Raw genomic sequence first — 22,288 nt, forward strand, 5'->3', positions numbered from 1 at the left:
GCAGTACAGTAACTACTGCCATGAAAACAATTATATTGTAGAAGCCTTGGATAGTAAGAATTGTTGCACAGTGCTTTTTATTGATTTATCTAAGACATGTGACACAATTATGCTAAAGACTAAAAGATATAGGCCCACAGGACCTCTCCAACTGTAAGCAATGAGTTCAGTGGTCTTTCCTCCTGCCTTTGTAACGTCACCTGTTTAGTGCATCAGGGTTCAGTTTTAGGACCCACTCTTTTCACTATGTCATGTCATTTTCTGAACTTGTTTCATTCACTTCAAAATTGCTGCTTGACTGCTCCCATGAGTGGGCGTGGCTTCAGAGCATTTAGCGGACACGCCCCCACAGTCCTGAAGCTGAGAATCATTTTTACCCCATTTTCACACCTAATTTCATAAACTTGTCGATATTAGTAATCATTTGAATTTGGCTGGGTGGTTAATAACACTTTCTTCTTTGGTCTGACAAACTCAGAATGCATATGTATTCTTAATTTACATGGACAGCTGTTACATCCATCATCTTCATCACAATTGATGAAAGCTTTTCTTTTATATTTCATATTGATCATCTCTAAAGGTAAATGTGAAGGAAATTTGTTTTACCTTTAATTCTATAAAACAGCTGGTTGTTGCCAAATTCTTGCCTCTTTTGCAGATTAACGCTCACTCTCTATCACCAACCTCCAACCTCTGAGAGCTCACACACCACTGTACACTGCATTCTTTAGTGAACTGGTCATCACTACTGTATGTACAGAACTTTGCAGAAGTTACAGAAGTTTATTTATAAATCTATCCTTGGACTGCTGTATCCTTATTTATCCGCTTCACTATCTATGTCGTGTAAATAATGCTGCCATAACCTTCAGGGCTTCATTACGCTCTCTTCAACTTGGAACATGCTACAGCAGAAACTGTAGGGGATTTAAACTACTTCATGAAATCTGGAGAGCCTGTCTGTTTAAAATCTGACTACTATTTTTGGCACATTTGCACTTCTCACTTCTATAATTTGTTCTATTTTGTTTCTGTATTGAACAACATTGACAGACAATATTGTCTGTCTGTGTTGCCTTGACGGGGACCCTAGGGAGAATAAGACCCTGTGTGTCAGTGAGATTTTACTAATAAAGGTTAAAAAAGAAAAAGAGGACACAGGTGAATTATAATTTATTATGTAGCTACTTTATTGAGCAAAGAGGTTGTACCTCTGAGGATATTCCTAAATGAAATGGTGCTTTCATGAACCTTTGGACAAAAATGGACAATGGTTCTTCACTTTCAGATCTTTGTGGAAATGTGACATAATGTTTTAGTTTGGAGGTTGTAGGTGTGGACATTTGCTTTAGTATCAGTATTTTTTGTTGGTAAAGCTCAGTAAAAAGTAGACTGCAAGAAAGAAAACAGTTTTATACACACTACTACTTGCAGCCCAGAGTGATCGTACATGTATAATTAAATTATAGATTTTAGTTTTCCATTGTCAACAAGGGTTCCAAAAACAACCACACTGACCATTTCCTGATCTGTCGCCCCTTATTCCTGAGGTAATATGACAATAAAGCTGAACCAGCTTCAAATGATCTAAAATATTGTATGTGCCTTTTCTATTGTATTGTATGTGAAACAAAGTCAGAAATCTATAACAACATACACATTTTACTATTAAAAAGAAAAACAGCTGCACAAAAAAAACAATCCAGGGATCGTTCAAGAACACAAGAAAACATTTCCAACAGTATTATATGTATTATATACATGAGGTCATGAAGAATTATCATCACTCTTTAATTCTCCTCCCTCCTCTGTGGGTGAAGTGATAACCTTGCTTGTGTGGCAGCTTCTGAATAAAAAACAAAGGAAACAAACATTGGAGAAGGGGATAAAGGAATCTGTGGATCTTTGAGGTGTGACATCTGAATATGAACTTGTTGAGGCATCAGGCAACATTTTTATTTAAGTTCACTTTGTATTCAGTGTGTAAAATATATTGAATATAATGTGTCGAACATGAAGTATTTTGTTAATTGAACAAACAACCAAATATCTTTTTTAACAGTTTATTGTGTGTTGGCCTCAACATTAGCTTACCAGAGCACAATATAGTACTTACTTTACACACAGAGTATGTAAATATATCACATATGTACTTATATTAAATGATAAATGAGGCCCTGTCTCGTTTGTTGAAGTTTTTGGAGGCTGGAAAGCTCTTCAGTATTGTGTAAAGATTGTCAACTGGAATCTGCTCCAGACCCTCACGACACTTATCAGACTAGTTATGAAAAATGATGATTTACTTGAAGTTTCAACAGAATATAAACTGTAGTCAAGGATTTTTTTTTCTAACTGCATTCCTAAACTGTTTCTAACAAAACGTAAAGTTTCTTTTCATTTAAAGTTACTGAAGAAGAGGCAGAAAAATGCTAGTAATGTGTTTCATTAACAAAGTGTTAGTCCTGTTGTTCAGTGAAAACTTACAGCGCTTAGAGTACGCACTGGAAGTTGGAAAGTTTCTCTGAGTCATGCTATATGGAACGTTAAGTGATTCTTTGCTGCTATTGTCAGCATAACGTTATCATCATGAAAATGTAACTGTTCCATTAAAATGTTTTTTTCTAAAGTCACGTTGACGGATGGAGGCTGTTCAATACAGCCACAGTATGATCTGTCGGCTTCCGAGTAGCTGGAGGTTTTAAGGGTCGTGCTAAAGGACTTCTGGTGGTAATGAGAGAGGGTCGAACATAGCTCATTCCTTGTTTCGAACCAGATTTATCCCTTTCTAATTGTTAGAAATCACAAAAGGCTTTATACAACAGTCCACACATGCATTTGTATTCCCCGATACCTGCAAATAAATCAGTGGATGCATCATCGGCTCACTTGACCACAGATAATTCAACAAATATTGGTAAATTGATGATTTTAACAGCTGAATGTTGGACTTGGGAAACAGCAGCCGACAAAACAATCTCACCAAGAGGTCCATTAAGTACAGTAGCTGTGCTGGAGCATTGAATTGCATATGTTTTTACATCCATGTTGGCTTTAAAGTTAAGCTTGAAACTTCTTTTTTGACCTTGATAACGGCAGTTTCTTCAAATTCAGATAAAAAAAAAGGGCACAGAAAATTGATCTGCAGAGGAAGATTTTGTGATGCAGTCAAAAACAGTTACTGAAACGAGCCTGTTAAGATGGTAACTATTGATTAATGCTGACAGAACTGATTTCTTTCAAAGCTTTTATTCCAAGGAATACTTGGAATAAAAGCTTTGAAAAGATTTGAAGTTCCCTTGATTTCTTCTCTTCTATAGTTCATAAAACCCAATAATCAGACTGAATTACAGTTTGGTTCCACTCCATTATTCATACTATTTGAATCACTAAAGAAATAGGCAGCTATTCAGATGTCTTGAATCAGGCTTAGTTAGTACTAGTTCATTCCCAAAACAGCTTGAGGATCAATGACAAACACTAAAGCCGTTCATTAGTCATGAGTTTAGTCAATCAGTGTCACAAGAAATGTGTTTAATTATTTCAGCACCGTAAATGCTGTTAAGTCATTTCAGACACTTTGCGTCAGTTAATTATTGCAGTATCACATCACACACGACCATGTGACCATGCACGTGATCACCTTCAAAATGTCATTTCTCCTAACCACCCAGCTGGATCACACACTTCATAAAAGTCTTCAGCTGAACGAGAAGAAGAGAGGAAAATGATCGAAAACATTCAGACTTAAATGACAACAGATGAAAGCACAAAAGTAGAAAATGTTTATGAAAACAAAACAAAATACTGACATTCATAATGAAGATGATATTTGTATGTTGGCAGCATTGTACATTTTACATGATTTCCCTCCTGTTATACAGACTTAAAAATAAATGATTTCCCAGTCCAGTCAGGGTGAATGAGAACTCTTCCCTCTCATATTACATGCGCCAGATTCAGTAATTCAACAAAAAATATTAGGTAGCTGATAAGAAAACACAAACATCATGTTGCATATCCAGCATGTTATGCCGTAAACACTTAAAAATAATAGCTGGCGTTTTTGCAAATATCATTTTCAAATATTTCATAAAGAAAAACAAAATACTCTGAAACTCTAAAGTGCTTCATAAGTATCGTTAGATAGTGTATCTGAATAGGAAGCGACTGTGTGGCTCCCAGTCAAAGAGGTTTGCAGTTGATCGTCCGACAACATGCTTTAAAATTATGGCAAGAGTGGCAAGCACATTCAAACACATCACAGCATGCTCACCAGCGTCTATTGTCTACAGTAAATCTAAATCAATTATTTAAAACATGTTGTGATAATGTTATACTGGGTCGGGTATCTCTTTTTGCCTTCATGGTTATTCAGAGAGTGAACAGTAGATGGCAGCAAAGTAAAAGTAAATACTGAGAAGGAAACTCACCAGACCACAGCATCAAAAAAGATTCTTTGGTGTTCAAATCAATAAAAAACAGTTCATAAACGTAAACTTAGTGGTCAGAGTAAATAAAGATTATGAGTAAATTGGTGGGATGTGTGTAAAAATACACATACCTGCGTATATATATATTTTAAAAAAAAACATATGGCAGGAGCACATATGTACAGTATAGTCAAGAGAAAACCCGCCAGATGTTTCAGTGTTAACATGAGACCAGGCTGTTATCTAATGTGACAGTTTACTGCGACGTCCACAAGGCAGTTCTCAAACATAAAGTGCATCAAGTTAGTCAGTCATAACCTGAGTTAAGATATTTTAACTGCAGGATCCATTTTCCAAGGCAGTTTGTAAAAGATTGGATTGTACAGCAACGGTGATTGGACATTTCAGCAGTCTCAAGTCTTTAATGCACTGGCTGTGGCCTCGTCTGTTTAACTTATTTTAACCCTACGAGTACTGTACAGTTTAAGTACAAGTTATTTGGTGCAGCTTTTCATTATTATTCTCAACTGCCTGTAGTAAATTGCAAAAAAAAGCTGCATGAGCAACCTACAGTGTCTCTTCTTTAATGATGTACAAGTACATCCAACACACTGAGAGCAAATCTACCTACATTATCATTATAAAAGGCAAGTAAACATTAATAAAAGGTGCTTGTGCACAGCTACAAATGATAACAAGATGAGAACACTCCAGCTAATGCGCCACTCAGCCACAGATTTAATGACATTTGAAGTCAAATATTAACAGCTAGGGTCTGCTGAGTGTCTACACGAGCCTGTGGCCTATATGCTCCTGCAGCCACAGCAGTAGAGGTTGTATAGAGCTGGGCCCATCAGGCACGGCCTCTGTGTACATCTGCAGCAGTACCTCTTGTAAAACGAACAGCAGGGGCAAGCTCATGCTCAGTAGCTCATACAGGGTTGCATAGTCCTGGGCATTGTCCCTCAGGTGGCCGGCGAGTGCCTGTGCTGTACTACGCACACGGTGGGACAGATACCAGGGGGCGTTACACACAGCACGAGTCACACTCAGGGGCCAGCTCAGCCGTTTCCTTATGAACGAGCTGAAGGTACCTGCTGAGGATTGACTCTGCAGGTCTGCTGTGCTGCTGGACTCAGAATTCGGCCCATCAATAACACCTCGCTCCTGAACGCCAGCTCCATAACGATTCTAAGGCAGATGATATGACGGAAAGAGAGGTTAGATATGTCACAGTAAATATGGCCAAGATGGGTATTGTTAGAAATTCAGAGCACTCACTGAACGTAGAGACAAATTCCTCCGTAGGTTTGTCCCATTATTGCGTTGATCAAAATGAAGCTTGCAGTACAACTTCCCTGTAAGATTACAGCAAACGTCAGCCAGCTGAATACTGAACTTCTTTAGTAATATGTGGATCTAATACGACATGATTTGATGTTACAAACCCTGTTCAGAGTCGAAGGCGTGCGCTCCCTGACGTAAGGCAGAGCTGCAGGTAGAACAGCGAAAACACTCCCTGTGGAAGTAGAGCCCCTCGGTGCAGACCCTCTCCACCATATAAACACGCTTGTCGCATGAGTGACACTTGTCACCCGACGGGGGGAACGCCCTGCGAAATGAGCCACCCTGGGAAACAGAGCACAGACACGAGTGATGATTAAAGACAGCAGATGAGGATGAGCACTAATGACACCTCGTTATAATACAAGCTGAAACACTGACTTTAAGGCCAGGTAATTAAATACTTGCATAATAAACATATTCAAACATCTTCACACACATTTGTGAATTTAACGCCCATTGAAATCAAACAATATGCAAACTATTTTTAACTTGTTTGAATAAAAAAAAACACATTCATTTACACATGTGGACATTCAGTATGTTTAATCTAATTTTATCTCTCCACTTTAGCTATTTTCTAGCTATTAAGAAATTAAGAATTTGTTTTTCCAAGTTTCCAAGAATAAAGTTATAGACTATAGATTAATTTAACATGTCAATCAAAAGTCTAATAACATCATTAAACTCTCCACAATCAGAAATATGTTGGCTATGCAAGACCAAGGCCTGTTTTTCAACATGGAACCTGAGAATGAAATCAGGCCACATATAAAGTTTGTGTTCAGTGAGTTACTCTTGGTGGTGTCGGCATGCTCGGTCAAAATCAAAGGTGGGTATACGTGCAGGAAGAGTGACAACATGAGAAGTTGAGTCCAATATAAGGACCAACACAGCTGTGTTCATGAATGTTTTTCCACACAGATCAACACTTTTCTTGTCAGTGTCATTTCCTGAGTGTCTTATTGTTTAGATATCATCTTGTGGATATTTTTGAAATGACAGCTCTGTGTGAGGCTCTGCGTCTGGAGTCATTTTCAGAGAGGCTGACCACTTTCTTTACTTTAAAGCCTACAGCCTCAGACTCCTCCGCAACTGCTTGCTAACATTCAGCCAAGAGGAAAACACAGTTAAGGAAAGCAAGCAAGATAATTATAGATAATCACATGGTTATATGGATAAACACACATGGTTCAGTGAGATCATGTCTAAATAGTTTCCCAATCGCTCTTCAGGAATCAAATTTGATCCAAACATTGAAAAAGAAAACATGGATCATAATGTTTAGTTCCTTTACATCAAACTAGTGTAAGTCCTGCTGTAACATCTGGCTGTTGAGTTGGAGCAGGCTATTTGGGATGGGTGGAGCAGAGAAACCCACAAAGTGCCACCACAAGGACCCACACTCTTTTGTGAGGATTGCTGGTAATTAAAAGCACAGCAGTTAAAAGGGAAGCTCTCATGCAAAGCAGCAGCCTTTTCCATAAATCTGTCGATTATAATTAAGAGGATACATGACAACGACATAAATCTTGAGCTAAGATGCTTGTTTTTTAACGCTGTCTTAAACAGTCCCTCTTTGTATCTGGAAGATTTCTGTGTGTTGCCTTTGGGATGAAATGTTGAGCCTTCACAACTGGAACAAACATGACGTCATTCTTCCTGCCAGGTTAGTAGGTACACCAGGATTAAACAAAGGCAATTCAGCCAAGCTTGTCGGGATTGTCCCAATTTCAATCTAGCTGGGAGTCCTGAATACCAACAAATGTCTGTAAAACACTAAAATGTCCCAGTTTTTACAAATTACTACCAAAGTGTCCCAGCTTCTACCATTAAAATAATAATTATAATATAGTCCTGATTTAGAAAATGTTGCTAAGTTGGCACTGAAATAACTGAACACCTATGGTACGTGCATGTGCAGTATACTTAATATATTATGAAAATATGGTCCCTCTGACTTATGGCGTACCATTATCATTCATTTGTAAATGTGTTTGTGGTTACCTAGCAAACATAAGTCCAATATTTACTCTTTTGGCTCCGTTTTGGCCTCTACCTTCTTCTGAGGGAAATATCTGACTCTTTAGCTGCTTTCAGAGTGAATTTAAAACAGTAAAGTTGAAGATGCTAAACAATGAGCTGAAACTCTCATTCATTCCTTTCACAATGTCATTATGTGACCGCTGTTATAAAAAATATTATAACTACTTACCATGATAACAATATCATGACCATTGATGATTGAATTGAATTATTATATCTGAATTTCCTGCTTGTAGGTAACACAAAATTGGCTGCATGCACTTGACGTGATCCCAGATGTGACGTGTTTCCACATGCAAATAAAAAAAAATCACACCGTGATGGGGAGGTAGTGCAAAACACAAGGCCAAGGTTGGGTGAGGGTCACACACAAGCTTGAGATAGTCACCTTGAGTACAGCTGTGCTGTCTCCTGAGAACAACCCAGTAAGGTGAACAGCTTTTTCCTTTATACTTTTTGTATGAAACTCTCTAGTCTGTTGTGTCTGAGCTTTTTTCTGCAGGATGACACAGAGCACAGGAACAAAAGAAGCGCCATCAGTCTCGTCTGCACAGTATAATGAGATACATTCTCCCACCAACAAATGTGGAGCTTTCAGTGCGTGGACATAATTAGGTAGGCTAATAACCATTTAAAACGCACTACACAACTAAATGATGAAAGACCTTTCTGTTCTACTTTCCCAATAAGGAGCAGGCTTTGACAGCTAAGTGTGTATTGTCGGAGGAAAACAATAACATCACTGTGTGGAGCGAAGGCTGCCTTATTACATTAATTTCACACCCCACTTGATGTGGTTACTCATACTGTACTAGAACAGAAAACTGAGACAGCCACACAGACTTTGCAGAGAAATCTGAGACAAGTAGGTCGGTTCAGCCAAAAAACATGTTCATAAATCATATAGTGAAGTATTCAGTCTTTGAGGCTTAAGTGAGTCACAGTCAATTTCAAGGTATATTAATCAAAAGAGTAATTAATCAAGAATGCTATGCGCAAACTTTGGTTATCTACACACCGTTAATACAGGGGGGCATAAAATAATAAAGACACCAGACAACTTAAAGAAGTAGTTCACTTATTTACATTCATTATTTGAGAGTCTGTATGGAACGTAGTTACAGCATGTAACTTTCCTTCAAGCCACAATCCGTTGTTTGTCAAATGGATTAAACAACTGAAACATGTATATTTGAACTTTGATTATATATTTGAACTATATATATAAAATATACGTATTTAAGATCTGTTTACCCTGCTTTATGCTAAGCTAAGCTAATCACCGCCTGGCTCCAGCTCTGTACCACAAAAACTGTTGTTACACTCGAATCGAAATAACTCTGAATTATTTTGTCCGTCCCCTGTATTTTAGGAAAATCCTCAAAACAGATGAAACTGCATTTAAACTAAAATATCTCACACGTCCCAATTTTTCCTCAACCAAAGAACTTTAACACTAAATAACTTGGTAAGGTGAATAACTTTGCAGTGGTGATCCGAGCCAACACAGGCATGCTTTTAGCAAAATCTGAGTAATCTAAATAGCTTATTTGCAGATGCGAGCCAGTGCCTGCAGTCTGGCCTTGGCCGACCTGTTCCACACAGACTCAGACTGGCCAATAATCCATTTGTGTGTCTGTCTCAGCTTGTGCCAGGTCTGTAGGCCTGCTCTTGCCATTTTCGTCAGGCTGGATAATTTAGGGGCTGACTTCACCCATCTGACTACACATTACACAAGCCTAAATGTATAATCAGGACATAATATATAATCAACATTCACTCTGGGGCCCTTTTTGGGGATGAGAGAACGCAACAATTGCATGGGTTTAAAAAGAGGACAGAGACATAATAAACAGAAGGAAGAACTTAAAGAATTGAAAGAGGAGATAGTGATCACCTCAGAGATGTGTTCATCCACCTCCCTGAGGCGCTGGAGAACTCTTGACATGAACTGGATTGCTGAGTGGCAGGACGAAGAAGGAGCAGGGGGGTCTGCACTCTCAGGCTGAGGCTCGGACTTCGTCTCCTCATCTTGTGTTTGATCAACATGTCTGAGCTTCACTACTGAAAATGGATGCTGGGACTCAGACTGGAGTCGGGGTTTGGGCAGAGTTTTTGGAGGCACTAAGTGTTTTGCTGCTTTTCTGATACTGACTTCAAACTGAAAGGGATAATATAGTGCACGTGTGAGCTCTGGCATAAGTTATTTTCCTTTCACTTAGAGAATGTAAATCATTTAAAGAACCATACAGGTGGTTTTATACATATTTAAGCCCATTAACTACATAAATACTTTTGACATTTACTGCCAACAATTTTCAAAGCATAGCAGACGTGTTTTGAGGTGTCAGTTATGCCAGCACAGAATGAAAATCAACTTGTGTAGGTAACCTATTACAGTGAATCAGTATGTTTTAAGTTTTGCCAAACTTATGTAATCATCACATGGTAATGCAGTTGTGAGCAGGAACTCTTTTTTAAAACTTTCTTTGATTGAAGGGGGAGTCTGATATCTGAGCCAGCCTAAAGTTACAGTTAAACAAAAGAGACTGCTAAATTCACATTAATCTTTTAGTGACACTTTCTGAATACCTAGCTCATGAGTACAATGCTTTGACTCCAGTAACTGCAATGCTTTTTTTTAAAAAACATTGTGTAAGTATACACTGAGTTAATTTCCAATTACCACACAGAGTTCACTCTATACAAAAAATGGAAAAACAAAGTCGAGACGTGTGTCTGGTAGCTAAGCAAAAATCAAAACACTAGTTATGTGACTGGAAAAACTGGAAAAATGGAGTTATGCTTCAGTCACACTTGCATTTAAGAATATTTTTTATAACCATTTGAATTCATAGGAAGGATAATAAGGAATCATCACGATTGTTTGACTATGCCAGAATCAACTAAGGTAATTTACTTTCATGTCGGCTTAGTCAAAATTTCATTTGAATGTTTTTTTGTGGAATTTTGAACATGAACATGTATACAGTTGACCAAACATTGGCCAAAGCAACTGACTTTGCCTCCATATGTGTAACATGAACTTCAAACTGGAGTAAAGCAAATATGCAAAAACACTTGCAGCATTGTTTACCGGATTAAGGAAGTGTTTTTAGGTAAATTATATCATCACAACGGTGGTGTATGTGTTTAAAGTAAATGTACATAATAGTTTGCAAATGTCTGTGTGTGTGTGTGTATGTTTGATGCATGTCTTGGGTCAGCAGGACAGAAATAACATGCAAATACCTGACTATTTTATGTGAAGCTTTACAGACTGTCACTAGTTTTAAAGACTGTCCTGATGCCTTTGGCTGCTGTTTGTGTGTCTTTAATTGCCATGTGGTGGCTCCAGACTACCTGAATCTCAGGAGGAGGTTTAGGTGGGACCGGGGGCCTGCGTTTAAGATGCAGACTCTCAGTCAGGTCAAAAGTTTGCAGCAGGGAGGACCTCTCACAGTCTGACTGAGATTTCGCAGAAAGTTAAGAAGATTGTTAATAAAAAGCCACAGAAATAGAAAAGGCTGAAAAGATGAAATGATGGAAATAAAAGCCAAGAGAAGACTTTGTAGCATTAGCAAAAGGAAAGTTTTGTCTCATTACAACCACAGACCACTCTCAGAGCTCCAGCATACAACAAGGGAGATTTAAAACATATTTATGATCCATGAAAAAGTGGGCAAATATCCATTTCTAACTATATGCAGACAGGAAGGATGTACAAAGTATTTGTCTGAAGATTAATAGACTACAGCCTGAAGAGACTGTAATAAAAAACATGGTCTTACCACAACAAAATCTAATAAAATCTATCTATCTATCTATCTATCTATCTATCTATCTATCTATCTATCTATCTATCTATCTATGAATGAACACATTGTTGTGTTTTTACCTGTGTTCTCCGGACTGGGTGGCTGGGTTTGCTTTCAAATTTGGCCAGCAACTGAGTAGCCATTGAGCGCACTTTGTTTTCCTTGGGCTCCTGACTTTCTCGCACTGAGGAGCCATTGCTCGACAGATTGGTGGCCTAACAAGAGACAGACAGACAACAAGTCATGACTGTTTTCTATTAACATGATTAAGATTGAAATAGTGAGTAAATAGTTTAGCAACAAACCTCCTCCAAATAACAGAATTTCCGCCTCCGTTTGTAAATGGGATCTGTACCGTCTGACTTCTTTTCATCCTGAAAGTGGAAAAAGGAAAGAAAAAAAAACTAAATCACCAACAGTCAAATGCCAAAAACTGCTGGAGAACATCTTGTCATCCTAATTGAATACATTGCCCTTTTAAACTCTTAACAATAGAATATTGTATTTATACAAAATAGATGCCATATGAACTGGAAATATAGAAAGATGAGTCAGTCAGCTTGTTGTATTTATCACAACAGATTTAAACATTTCAGTGTGGAGTTACCTTTGGTACCCGTTTCCTCGGCAGTGCAAGATTGAGCACATTATTATTACTTCTGACTTCTTTAGATGGATAATCTTCATTGTTTTCATCCACTCCTCTGGAACCTGCAGTAAAACACATGACTACATTAGAGATTTCATTGTTTACGCAGTGCACAGCCATAAATGTCAGAGTTGCTGTATCTGTATAGCAAAATGTTCCACTAAAAAAAAAAATTTTAAAAATGAAGAATTACTCAGTGGCATGTCAGGAGGGTAAATGGTTGGCTGAGATTCAATTAAACAACAAAATATAGGTAGGCATTGAATAGCCCTTCATTAGAGACGGACAGTGTCTTCATGTTGTCAAGAATCTATTGCAGGCTCTGATTCAGATTCCTGTAATGCCACTTTATTTGACGAAGAGTGCACAAGACATTTTTTAAGGAAACCAAACGAAATTGAACACCAAGAAACGGTGTTCAATTTAATTTGGTTTCCAGAGAATTTCATTTTTTGTTTTCTCTACATATTTTAGTACAATAAAAAAGAAAATAGGAAAGTCAAATAGAGTCAAACAAGGTACAGTTGTATGAAATAAAGTAGAGTTGAGTTGAATAGCGGACAGTACAGTTGGTAGAGCTGAGTCAAGTACAGTAGAGTTGAGTAGTACATTACAGGTAGAGTTAAGCACAATTCGTGTAGTGTATAGTAGAGTGCAGAGATCAGACTAGAAGACAGTAGAGTAGAGAAAAATGTAGAGTATGGTAGACTACCTGAAGCAGGTAGCGGTGTGCCACGGAAGAGCTCATAGAACTTGGACAGGAAGGTGATCATCCTGGTCTTATCCAGCTCCTGATCGTCACTCAGCTCCTTCACAGACGCGAACGGCCGGATCCCAAATTCACGCTCGCTGATGTCAAAAGCTAGCTGGAGGTTTGCAGCATGGTCTTCTTCATTTAACGAGTCAAAATCTCTGATTGAAAAAGAGAGTAATGGAGGGTTCAGTAAGAGGAAGGTAATAAAAAAAACAAAAAACATATGTATGTCATTGCAAAGCAGCTGGGAAAAATGTACAGATACCGTGTGCACCTTTACAGTTTTAGAGCATTTATTTGTTTCTGGTTTATCTGTCACCTGATTACTGAAATGTATACATAATCAGATTATTTCATTAGATTTTCTTTGAACATATTTTTATCATTTTAAAATGCATATTTTCCATATCATAACTATTCAAGATGCTCTGAATAATGAGACAGGAATGTAACAGTAAGGTTTGTAGCTGAGATTCTTGAAAGGATTATTTCCTGACAGACTTTCATGTCTGCCTGTAGGTGTCAGGTGACTGACAGGGAGCACAGTTAGCACAATGGAATAACTTTACACAGAAACTTATCTCGCTCAATCAATTTTCACCCCTTGCTTCTTGAATTGCAGGAGAAAATTGCAGCAAATGACTTCTAATGGGAGAAAAATTCCCCAGCGTTGACGTCTTTACCTTAACTGACGGTGTGCAGACAACTTGAGAAATAATGTAAAGAGGAGTGCAGTAACCTAGCAGCAGCACACACAAACTTTGGAGCTATTCGGTCAGCACAGAGACCACTCTCTCTCTTTCTTTCTTCCTTTCTTTCTTTTCTACAAACCGGCTCCCCTCTCTGCAGTCTGCTGACAGGCATGCATATGGAGGAGGGAAGGGGAAAAATGCCAGTGGTTCCTGGAAACTTACAGGACCACATGAAATTGTAGTGGCATGTGGTGAGGTATGAAGGCAATAATTAAAGAGTGAGAGGATATAATTAGATTTGTAAATGTACTTATCTACAGTTGCAAAGACTAATCTCATGCTGTGTAAGGCAATCTTACCCTAAAAAGTGGAAAATAAGGTACAGTTCCTGTTTTTGAGGAAGACTTTGTCCTCCATGAGTTGTTTTTCACCACGACTCCAGATCAACAGACAGAAAGGGCTATTAGTTCAATTTCATGACTACCTAGTATTTATTTCAGTCGAGTTGAAACTCATTGCCCTTGGTAAAAATGTGTGAAATATACACAGCTGCACTGCTCGCACCCTCTACTACCAGCTCGACGTATGTATATGACAGCTATGTATGAAGTCTTTTTCACATCTATCAGGGTCAAGTGTTTTTCACAAGTTGTGAGGAGGAGGTAAAGTGCACGGCAGAAAACACACATAGATAAAAGAGCTGCTTTGATGCCGAGCATATTTAACACACCGACAAGAAATGGATGTCTTCACAAGTAGTTGTTACAAATAGGGTGCAGAGTTCTTTTCTTTTTTTTGCTCATGTGAATGTATGTATGCTTTAGATACTAAAAAGGGAGATGTTAAGGAGTGTTTTTACAAGTACAGATGCAGCGCTGCAGGCTAGTACTGATTATCTGGTGTGTGTTACGTACATCAGCTGAGGTTTGAACCTGTGGATGAGGGCACAGAGGGCGATGCCACTCTTCCAAGAAGATGTCAAGTCTGTGATCATCACATTCCTGTAGCCCTCTGTCTGTTTCTGGCACCAGGTGAGAAGCCTCGTGGGTCTGATCTCTGACTCTACAAAAGAAACATGGAGGAAAGTTAGATTTTTTTTCAATCTGACAATGTAGTTGTAAGTAAAAAAAAACACTAAAGAAAAGTTTAGGCTGAAGATGATGTGATATCACAAGCATGGACCGACAACACGTTCTGTGCCAATAAATAAGAACTATGACAGATATGCCGGGAGTGGGTGCTGAGGTATGTACACGTCTTTGTCTGGACACGTACTTCATTGATGCCTCTGGTGAAAGAGTCGAAGGACTTTACAATAAGTTCCCAGTACATATAATCCCTGTCTGAACTCTGCAGCACAATAATTATCATGTTACAAAGGAGGATGAATGTTTAGTTTTTACCTCACATACTGTACATTTTATCAAGATAAATTCAGACATGCTCAAAATGATTTATGAGTATGAACATATTTTAAACAGGAACATAAAGCTACGTTGAACTCTGGAGAGCGAGAATTGAGATATGCGTGTCTGACGCTCCTTTCCACCACCCAGCGGCTCTACTGTCAAAGCTTCCTCCTCCCAGTGAACCCACATGTAAAAACAAACCCTATTCCCTAAACAATGGGAGATGAGGATCTTTTCAAAGTAACGGAGGGGAGGACACCCTTTTCATGAGGGATTACTGCCTAAATACTCTGAAGAGGAATCAGCAGCAGGCATGCTTTTAACTACAGATTCACTCAGAAAAACAACACGCAGGAATCTGCCAATTCCTGTTACACTAACCTCGTCTGCTGAGATTGACAGGCCGACGTATGGTAGCAGCACGCTCCAGAGAGCAGGAATTCAGCTCTCCACTGATGTACAAGTGACGCACCTGAGACACGAAGCAAAAGTATTACAATCAGCACACTCAACAACTTATATTTGTTAAAAATGGTAAGAATCTGATATTATAAGTGAGTCCTTCTTCTCACCTGGTGTGGCCGGACACAGGAGGAGTTGAGGTTGGGGTATCGAGTGCCAGGGTCTATGGTGTACTGTTCAAAGTTTTTGGCAATGTTTTCAGGTGTTGTCTGTGGAAGTAGCCTGTAAATACTCTCTCTACAGAAACACAAAATGACATTCTGTTATTTATATCACTTTAATGTGAAAGTGCTTTTTTTTTTAATCAAAACAATTTGAACATTATTTAGACTGTGAGTATGAAAACACACAATACTTAATGGTATTGAATGGCACATATATGCAAACGCACTCTTACTTACAAATTTCTTTGTGTGTGTGTGTGTGTGTGTGTGTGTGTGTGTGTGTGTGTTGCATGTACCTCTCTGCCAGCACTTCCAGGACCGTCTGACCCTGAGCCCAGCTCTTTACCATCCAGGCTGTGTCAAAGGCAGCCAGGAAGCCTCTGGCGCAACCCGTCCCCATGGGCCAGAAAGGCTGCACAGATCAAATATGTATGATTATAACTGTGTGTCAGTGTACATGAAGAAACAAACTTTCACCACAGCTAATACTGTGATTAGACTGAAAACTAATTAGCAACACAAAATATTATTAGGCATATTATGCATAAGTCTTTTAAATTGTGAAACACTTAAGAGGAGTCTAGACAGATATTACATAATATACATACAGGGAGACAAACATTACATTACAAAAGACTCAGCATTGGTGTAAGATGGGGTTGGATATAGTAATAAATGTTTGGGTGTGGTGTGTAAATGATTTGTTAGCAGTCACTAAAGGAAAGGTGTAAAAATCACTACTGGTGCTCTGTTCGTTTTGTTTTCATAGGTCACATATTAAAGTGCTGATTATACTGGGGAACAATTTGAAAAAAAAATTCAGTTGAGTTAGATTTTTATGCTGATTAAAACTAAAATTGGCATGCTGATTCCAAAATTGCAGTCTAGTACGTCAAGTTTTTTTCTCCACAGCTTATCCTCCAGATAAGCAAAATTCCACTGCTGTAGTAAGACTTGCCAGCTGATTACGATTGGACTCATCTACAGCTACGTGGCAACTTGTTTTCTGCAGTCACAATTGAGACAGAACAGTGAGAGGTGTGTGCAGCTCCCAATAGGTCAGTACTATCAATATCTGCAGACAGAAAGCCAGCATAGTAGGAATGAAGAGGATCTGTGCTGGCTTTTCTCTTAACCTTGTGCATACCGTTGTAAGTTCTATTTGGTTTCATGCTGTTTTTGTAGTTTTCAAAGCTTGTAACTATTCCATCTTAGTGTTTTATTTACAAATTTCCTGTGTTCCAGATCATGTCTGCTCCTGCTACTTCTTGTCGTAAATGCCTAAAACAACCCTGACTCCTTTTGCTATATTTGTGGTAGTTTCACCATTACAAGTGCAAGCAGCGTGTTGAGAGTTTACGGATGTGGACCAATGGAACACGTGAAAAGTTGGCATTTGGTATCCCCATGGTTTGGCGAGAGCAAGAAGATCATTGCACAGACTGTTACTTTTGTTTAGTGAAAACAAGCAGATATCTGTTAAGTACAGTATTTTTCATATTTTTTTAAGAAAACGGGGATCCTATAGTTCAAAAACTTGACGTGATAGAGAAAAACTGAGATTAGTTTTGGATTCCACACCCAAAAATTAGTTAAAAACAGCTGTCAGACCTAACTCAACAAAAATTGTGTTCCCCAGTGTTATCAGACTACATTTTACAAACAGTTATAGTAATTACTGTCCTTAGAAATGTACAGATGAGCTTGCAAGTGTCTGTACAGCCACTTTTAAGGCCTCCCTAAATTGTGTAACTAGTAAGTGTTGGCCTTGTGTGTGTCAGGAAGACCACAATCATCCTAGTGCTGAAAAATTCAGCTGACTGCTGGCAAAACCATCATCAGGGGTGAGTATGTACACACAAAGGAGGTGAAACATCAACACTTTCCCTTTCACAGGCTCTTCACCCTCCGACATCTAACCAGAGAAAACTGAGCCTCAAAGCCATGACTGCCAGATTGTGTAACAGTTTCTTTTCTTCTTCCTCCCCACCCTGCGCTCACCTGAACCGAGCTCACTTGACTTAACCTGATACGACTTTCATTTGCTTACCTCTAGCAGACTGTCGCCAACCAGTGACACAAGCAGCTGGTGGCCAAATCTCTCCCTGACCAGAGCAGCATTCTCAGAGGCGTGCATGCTTGTGAAGTCAAACATTGCCACATCTGGCTGCCCGCAGTGGTTCATGGCAAAGTCCAACGTGGGAAGTTGGTAGTTGGTGCCAAAGTCAGCAGCCTCTCGGGCGTAGCACAGAAGAGCTTCCTGGTTGACATTTTCACTGCTCAGCAGCATCTGGGTTTCTGTGTAATCCTGTTGAACAGAAGCATGACAGTCAGGAGAAGTTCACACAGAGCACGTCTGAGCTTAGCAGCTCTAAAGAATTACTACTGCACACAGAAGTGAAATAAAAGCCATACAGTATAACAAAATGAGTAAAATAATAAAAAGTACAGATTTAACTATTCTGGCTCTAGTCCTCTGCTGTGCTGCCCACATTTCCAACAAAAAGTGAGCTATTAGGACACACATTTTCATAAAAAACTAAAAATAATAATAGCACACAATGTTCTACTTACATTAATGACGACTCCCTTGTCCAGCAGGCTCTGTTTCTTGGCAGTCATAACAAAGTAATGCGTGTTGTCCCTGTAGTACACAATGTTCTCCAGATCAATACCTGCAACAAATTACAGGGTTTGAGAATGACAAAATCAGCATCGACAGGGCATCGAAGTGTAGAGGACATTTGGACTCAAACTCGTCAATGTCTAATTATGATATCATGTTGATAAGCCAACTCCTCAAATTGTTAAGAGGTACACTCATCACTGATTACAACCAGAGCGGACAGAAGAAAAACTTTTCTGTCAGATAATTCCAGCTAACACCATCGTTTGTCTGCGCTTCTGACCCACCTGTCTCCTCTTTGAGATCGAGAAAGAACTTCTGGTTGAATATGAAGGCCACGCCGCTGATCTCTTCAACTTTGGCCTCAGCAGTGGTGTTCCTGTTGATGAAGTTGGCTGTGATGGCGATTGCCAGTTTTCCCCTGAACTCCTTCCTTTTGAAACCTGAGCGGGAAAAAGACAGTGAGATAAAGAATGAAGCAGAGAATAAACAGAGAGGTCGTTGAGGTTGTCTGTCAAAACCACAGTAAAACTAGCGTTGAACCATAATTACAAGGTAGTTATTTTTGGATAAGGTGAGCCTTTATATAACCGAGTGAACAAAAGCCACGGGGTGGTAAAAAAGCACCAGGAATTAAATGTTATCATCAAGTTAAATGATATTCACTTAATTAACTGTTAACTGTTGCAGTAAAGGGCCACTTGTAAATCCCTAATGCCGTACACCAGTTGTTCATTTGATTAACAATTTATTTCATGGTTTAAAAGTCAACAGTACAAAGTAGACATTTCATTTTATATTCATATGGAATTACACATATTCAAGGAATCTAATTCAATGAAAGTTACGCAATACTTCACCAGAAAAGTTGTTATTTTTACAATTGTCTTTTTCAGTTTGAATCAGAGAACACGGACACGGGAAACACAAGTCAAGGGTTCTCTCAGTGTTCGCTTTCTATGTACCAACCAACACCAAAAACTCCAAGCACACATCAAATAGACTAAAATGAAGGTTCAACATTCACTGGTATTATCAAACCAGCAGGAACTCACTAGAAATGTCACTAGGAAGGAGAGGTTTCATGTGTGATGTATGAGACAGTGACAAAACTTTCTTGGGGCAGAAATCAAGCGTCTGAACTTGTGTCACTGCTCCCCCATACTGTCTCTGCTGTATTTAACTGTGTGTGTTACTGTAGCTAGGACACAAAAGTAGGACTCAAAAGCAGGCTGACTGCAGGGGGAAATAATTTCCCCCAGGCGTCTTCATAATTGAAGAATGAGCTAAGCATCTTGTTCTGCCCCAAAATACCCTTTTTAGGAATAAGCATCTGATGCAAATTGGCTGTTAGATGACAGCATTTTTAGGAGAGAGGCTGAAATAGTGAGACAGAGAGATGGAGAGAGTCCAGCATGCATGCATCAGCTGCTGCACTGAGCCCCAGCTCTGCTCTATTTCTGTACAGTCTTTCAAGGTTTGATGTATATATCCTTTCCCACTGGGAGAGATCAATGGCTTCATGTGAGTGTAAATTTACAAAAGGTGAGCTTCACAACAGAAGTTATTTAAAGTGAGAGTCCAGAAACAGTCCTATTGGATGCCTTGGATTGTTCAGTAAACAGAGCGTGTGCTGGGTTTTATCTGACCTAAATTTAACACTAAACAAGACTTTTTGTTCCACGTGATGCTTCAGAGATTTTTAGAATACAAACACAAGAAATTCACAGAAAACTACTTTGGAAAGAGCAACTGAAAATATAGTTATGTCATTTTTAGAGTGACAATAGGCTCCAACACTGCTCTGATGGGAAAGTCTGGCTCCCGGACTGTTCCTTCCTTGATCAGACACAGGTAACTGTATAATGTACTCTTTAAGCCTTGAGGCATCTGTTCACCCCTTTTGTTTGCTGCCTTCTCACCTTCCAGAGTATTCCTGCGTCCATCAGCCCCCACCACAACATCAAACTCAAAGTTAGCCACAGGGTGATCAGCAGGTCGGATTGCGGCCCTCCACCCAATCCCTGAGAGATTGAAACAAAAGACACAGATAAGTAAGATGAACAAAAAAAACACAGTATAAATCATAGTAATATTCCCTTTGTGACATTTTATTGCTGTGTTTAATGAAGAGCAAGCATGGAAGGACAGCTCTCAGTATGTTCATGTGGTACAGAGAGAGACATATCTGCAAAGTCCACTGCATCTGGCCTGCAAACTTAACTAAGAGAGTTTCATTAGAGTTAACTTTATCCATTTTTAGTATCCAGTGCGGGTGCAGCAGTAGTGTGAGACGATCGCAGTAACAGCCTGGCAGCTTGTTGTGCAACATCACCATGTGGAAAATACATTCCATGATGTCAAGGGCACAGCTAAGTCCGTCACAGCAGAACAGGAGGGATAAGTTTGAGTCTAAATTTAGGCAAGGCTCTTGTTGTTATCGCTGTATTGATATTGCAGCTGAGGAGACACCTGACAACAGTGTGCAAGTTATTTCCTCCCTGAGAGTTCAACATGAGATGAGAAGTCAGCTTTAGTGCAGAGTACGTGCTACGGAACATTTATGAGGGAGATGAGAGTAAAAAAGTACACTACCACTACATTTTGGGTTTTAACAAGGGAAACAATGTTCATTCATTGTTATTAATGTGATAAGTGGGTGTTGTATGTAACAGGCATATATATTTGATCACTAAGAGGAAAGTCTGGCAGCAAACCTGACCGCCGTTAACCTCATCTAAGTATGATGAAAAACGAGATCGGTGCCAATGTTTGTCTCCTGTTTATTGGTGGCTGTCAAGGAAATTAAATACTGCAGGATAAGAAATCCCTCGCTGCCTGACCAGCCTCGAAGCAGAAGAGCGGCAAACTACAGACTGAGAAAATAAATGCAGATCCTCAAGGCAGCTACACAGTATCTGTCTAAAAAACAGAATGAAAATGAAATCTGATGTCTATATCTAGCGTTACAGATTATTAAACTTCTTAAGTTCATCCTACTTCATGTCCGAGTCATATTCTTTCCAGCTGCTTAAATCTCCTCAGCTTCCCAAAGCTTGCCGGTCATAAAACAACTGTCAAGTGGGTGAATATAAAAGCACTGTTAATCTGTTGTTTGGACACGTACATAGCAGTAGTGAAGCGAACATGTGGATGGATACCTTCATTTTCCTGATCCTCCGGAGGTTCCAGCAGCTTGACAAACTCCACATTGATGTGAAACTCCACTGCTACTATCAGGGCGACTTTCAGTAGGATCAACTGCAGCTGCTGGATGCCTATTAGACACGCACACGCACAGTTTTAACAGATGTAAAACACTGCCAAACTTTGTGTTTTGTGTTCTGTTATCTTGACACTGTCGAAAGCGAGGCCTGAACTCTATCACCCTCTCAAACTGAAGGTCATGGTTCAGAGAGGCTGATAGTATGTGATCACAGGTCAATGAAAAGCAAAAGCCAGCATCATGTTTTGTTTCTGTACAGTCAAATACTCACTGATGTGATCTATGGCACCGGCACAGAATTTGCCATAAAACTTTTTGGCCCCGAGGCCCCGCAGGTCATGAATGGTGTAGGGCCAAAGATGCAGCACATTGTTCCTCGAGAAGGAGTCTCTCTTCTCGATCACCACCACTTTGGCACCCATCAAAGCGAGCTCAATGGCCGTTCGCAGGCCGCAGGGGCCCCCTCCGATGATGAGGCACTAAATAAGAGAGAATGACAAATTGGTCTCATTACCCACACATTGAGAAATCAGTTACATCGTGGTGACGTTTATAATCACAGAAGGCTGAGACTTTTCCCTGCAGATGACGCCGAGATGTTTTGTTTATTAACGTATCAGGGAGCATTAGAACATCTATGTGGAAAGAGAGAAAGAGCAGCACTT

At 39.3% G+C, this 22,288-nt stretch overlaps 1 protein-coding gene across 6 annotated transcripts in view; it reads right to left on the reverse strand.

Annotated features, from left to right (window-relative positions):
- Positions 1-1,188: 1,188 nt before the first annotated feature.
- The window catches only part of mical2a (microtubule associated monooxygenase, calponin and LIM domain containing 2a), a 34,993-nt gene continuing 13,893 nt past the window's right edge, over positions 1,189-22,288 (reverse strand). The window contains exons 3-24 of one of the 6 annotated variants that reach the window (XM_019277521.2): positions 21,895-22,102; positions 21,559-21,675; positions 20,320-20,421; positions 18,685-18,840; positions 18,346-18,446; positions 17,822-18,079; positions 16,068-16,183; positions 15,718-15,844; positions 15,527-15,617; positions 14,651-14,798; positions 13,003-13,202; positions 12,249-12,352; positions 11,947-12,015; positions 11,722-11,856; positions 11,187-11,291; positions 9,721-9,984; positions 8,212-8,319; positions 5,882-6,062; positions 5,715-5,791; positions 5,528-5,624; positions 3,644-3,704; positions 1,189-1,846 (exon numbers count right to left, since the gene is read on the reverse strand). In XM_019277521.2, coding sequence (XP_019133066.2) covers positions 3,646-3,704; positions 5,528-5,624; positions 5,715-5,791; positions 5,882-6,062; positions 8,212-8,319; positions 9,721-9,984; positions 11,187-11,291; positions 11,722-11,856; positions 11,947-12,015; positions 12,249-12,352; positions 13,003-13,202; positions 14,651-14,798; positions 15,527-15,617; positions 15,718-15,844; positions 16,068-16,183; positions 17,822-18,079; positions 18,346-18,446; positions 18,685-18,840; positions 20,320-20,421; positions 21,559-21,675; positions 21,895-22,102 — 2,823 coding nt within the window. In that variant the 3' untranslated portion in view covers positions 1,189-1,846; positions 3,644-3,645. Of the gene's footprint in view, positions 1,850-3,643; positions 3,705-3,772; positions 5,625-5,714; positions 5,792-5,881; positions 6,063-8,211; positions 8,320-9,720; positions 10,347-11,186; positions 11,292-11,721; positions 11,857-11,946; positions 12,016-12,248; positions 12,353-13,002; positions 13,203-14,650; positions 14,799-15,526; positions 15,618-15,717; positions 15,845-16,067; positions 16,184-17,821; positions 18,080-18,345; positions 18,447-18,684; positions 18,841-20,319; positions 20,422-21,558; positions 21,676-21,894; positions 22,103-22,288 lie in introns of those variants that run through there. The other 5 variants (XM_019277520.2, XM_019277519.2, XM_010744791.3 and 2 more) reach the window with 5 other exon arrangements.

Source organism: Larimichthys crocea, chromosome VIII (genome assembly GCF_000972845.2).
Source record: "Larimichthys crocea isolate SSNF chromosome VIII, L_crocea_2.0, whole genome shotgun sequence".
Lineage (NCBI taxonomy): Eukaryota > Metazoa > Chordata > Actinopteri > Sciaenidae > Larimichthys > Larimichthys crocea.